This window comes from Triticum aestivum, chromosome 2A (assembly GCF_018294505.1).
Source record: "Triticum aestivum cultivar Chinese Spring chromosome 2A, IWGSC CS RefSeq v2.1, whole genome shotgun sequence".
Lineage (NCBI taxonomy): Eukaryota > Viridiplantae > Streptophyta > Magnoliopsida > Poales > Poaceae > Triticum > Triticum aestivum.
The window spans coordinates 62369973-62373119 of NC_057797.1; the positions used below are offsets into that span (position 1 = coordinate 62369973).

A 3147-nucleotide genomic window follows, 5' to 3' on the forward strand; every position below is an offset into this window, starting at 1 on the left:
GATACTGTAGCGCACAACAACCAAACACGCTCTTAATGGTCAGGCAACGGGAGCAAATATTTTTAGAAGGTTTTTCGCGCTACAAATATGCTGCGTGTTCATGGGCCGGCCCACCAGGTGCGGCAGCGGATTTCCGCGTGCCATGAGGCAAACGAAGAACGAAAAAAATGAAACGCAAACGAAAAAGCTCCTCTTTTTTTTCTCCACCAATCAAAAAGGAAAAAGGTTCAGGAGGAAACTTGCGGGACGCGCTACCATATTCCGCTACTACCTCGTCAGCGTATGTATAGCGACATACCGCATGGAGGCCGGAGAAACAATCATCAGAAGCCGCGAGATCGATTTGGCGACAGAGAAACCACACCCAACGCGGACTGAAACCCTCTCCCTCTCTCGCGCGCGCTCGACCGATCGATCGCCGCCCCGTACGTACCAGCCGTGCCGCGCCGCGGGAAGGAGGAGCCGACGACGCCGACCGCAGCCATGGCGGCCTCCGAGGTGAGCTACTTACTTTGCTTTTTCTTTTTGACGGGCCCGAGGTGAGAGAGCAGAGCTTGCCGCACGCGCGCGTAGCTCGACTTTCATGATCAATTCGGTTCCGTCGGAGTACTCCTTCTCTATTACTCCCTCCGTCCCATAATATAAGAACGTTTTTCAATCTAACATAGATTGAAAAACGTTTTTATATTATGTGACGAAGGGAGTAGTTTACAGTGCGTGCATGTACCACTAGATCGTTGATTTGATCAACCTAATACAAGTCATATATTACAAAAAAATATATCAATATAAACTTCAGATGTTCTATTTTCAAACAGTATAATTTTTGTGTTACAATTAGAGTGATAAAATTGGCAACCTAGGTGTACGCGCAGACTTGTAAACTGAAACGGAGGGAGTAGCTTTTATTTAGTTTCAATATAATTGGATTTCTGAAGCATTGCGCCGACGTACTCAGCCAGCCAGTGTCTGTACGGGGCTTTGAACTGTGAACTTTTTCTAGGGCTCTAGGTTTCTAGCATGGGAACTTTTTGTGTAGGGTTCGTTTTATAATCAGTTAATTTGGTCACAAAAGTGTCGTCCAAAAGTTAAGGCGAGCTCAGTATACTTCCGGGGTGAAGAAGAAACAAGCGAATCCATAAACACTTGAAGACCGGAAACTGAACTGAGGGTTTAACTTTGTTCGTCGTGCAAATTTCAGGTTCAGCTTGGCACATCTATTGCTGACATGCGAGATGGACGGGACATTCTAGGTACAGTTCATATGAATGTTGATATTTTTTATCTTTACTCTTCGTGAATCGTGGCTTCTGTTTTGACGTATCCGATTCCATGCTCTTCAGATCATCAAGCTGTAGAGGAGAAAGAAGGCATTGTAATTGGAGGGGGAACCGACAGCGACTATCAAGAGGTGCCTCTGTAGTTTCTTTTACAATAAATACATAAATAAATAAAAACCATGCAATTTTACTTATTTGTTATTGACTTATTGGATTTTTTTTATTTTGCAGCTACTGGATAGAGTGTTCAACATTATCGCTGGAAACAATCCAGATCTCGCCGTGAACAGAGGAAAAGTGGTTATGTGCCCTCCTAAGATTCTTAGGGAGGGCACGAGGAAGACGGTATTCGTGAACTTTATGGAGTCGTGTAAAACGTGTGTTTCTGTTCATGCCTTTATCTGGAATGCACTTTCGCCAGATTTTGACAAACTAACCATCTGCAAATCTACATCTCCAGGTTGCGTAGGGACCCTAATCACGTGATGGATTTTTTCCTCTCTGAGATGGCAACAACCGGTTCAATTGATGGGCAGAACAGGTTGGTGATCAAAGGGAGATTTGCTCCGAAATCCTTTGAATCGATCCTCAGGAGATACATCAGTAAGTGCCCTCATGCTATTTCATTGCTTCAGTGTTTGAAGTGCGCCCTTGCTAGAACAAATGGTTTCCTGAATTCGGTGGGCTGTTTGTGACCTTTTCTATTATGAAAACCTTTCAGATGCGTATGTCATCTGCAATGGATGTAAGGGCCATGATACCACTATAACCAAGGAAAACCGTCTCTTCTTCCTTCGCTGTGAGCAGGTAAAATGTCATATCTAGGCGCATATAAGTATTTGGTTACATCATGTTTCCTTCCACATGATTTGTCAATCCCATGTTGAACATTTTGCTATTTATCACCACATATGATTCCTCATACAGTATCTTTATATTTGTTATTAAATGCAAATTCACCATGCCATGACCCACCTATCATTTCTGAAAATGATGAGTTGCAACTTCATTGCCTACATTGTTTGACAAGTACTTTAGGTGGTGAATAAAATTGCAATAACCAAGGCATAAGCAATGTTAATAGTTCTTGGCATGTACTTACTACCTTTTTATTTTTCTCTATCTTACATGGAATCCTGTTATAGTTTCATGCATTCCGCTTTAATAACAAAACAACTGCTTGTGGAAATCTGGTTTCTTGTGAAAATAAGTTTTCTCTGTTACTACTATTGTATCCTTTTCCATCATCCAAAGAAACTTTTGGTTGCAACTCTGAATTTGCCCTGCCCTTTTTTCTTTCTTTCTGTAGTGTGGGTCTTCAAGGTCCGTCGATCGAATCAAGGCTGGATTTGTCGCACATGTTGGTCGTCGCAACGCCTGAACATTGGTCAAAACTCTAGATCGTCTAGCTCGCTACACCCATGTGTAGACATGCGTTTCCTTTTTCCTTTTTGCATCGCAAATGAGTTTCAGATTAACAGGGTTGTGACGCGGCTCATAACGAAATCACGATTAATTTCTAGGTTTATTAAAAGATTGTACTATGTGAGGTGAGCATGTCATGGTGTCAAGTTATAGCACTATCTACCAATTCAAAACGACAGATGTTGCAGTCCCTTTTATGTTTCAAACTTCCCATTACCATGATATAAAACAAGACGCCAAAGAGTTGGTGTGTAATATTACAGGCCGTGCGACAGACAGTGAGCGAACTAGATAAAAAAATTGCGCGCACTGGTTTCGGGTGCACTGAACTGAGCTAGTCTTGCAGCCTAGCTAGAGCTTGAGGGCTTCAGTTCATGGAGGTGTGGCGCGGGCTTGATGTAGGTCAACACCGTGTCCGCTGGCTGTGAGGAGGGTGGTGGCC

General features: G+C 43.1%; 1 protein-coding gene and 1 pseudogene across 1 annotated transcript; both read left to right on the forward strand.

Moving 5' to 3' along the window:
* Nucleotides 1-279: 279 nt before the first annotated feature.
* Nucleotides 280-2902, forward strand: LOC123184716 (eukaryotic translation initiation factor 2 subunit beta-like). Its single transcript, XM_044596792.1, has 7 exons — nt 280-498; nt 1202-1253; nt 1344-1411; nt 1512-1657; nt 1741-1883; nt 2002-2087; nt 2590-2902. Exons 1-7 carry the CDS (start codon nt 484-486, stop codon nt 2659-2661), a joined length of 582 nt encoding a protein of 193 aa, XP_044452727.1. The 5' UTR covers nt 280-483; the 3' UTR covers nt 2662-2902.
* LOC123038422 (uncharacterized) lies at nt 2263-2351 on the forward strand (annotated as a pseudogene).
* Nucleotides 2903-3147: the final 245 nt, after the last annotated feature.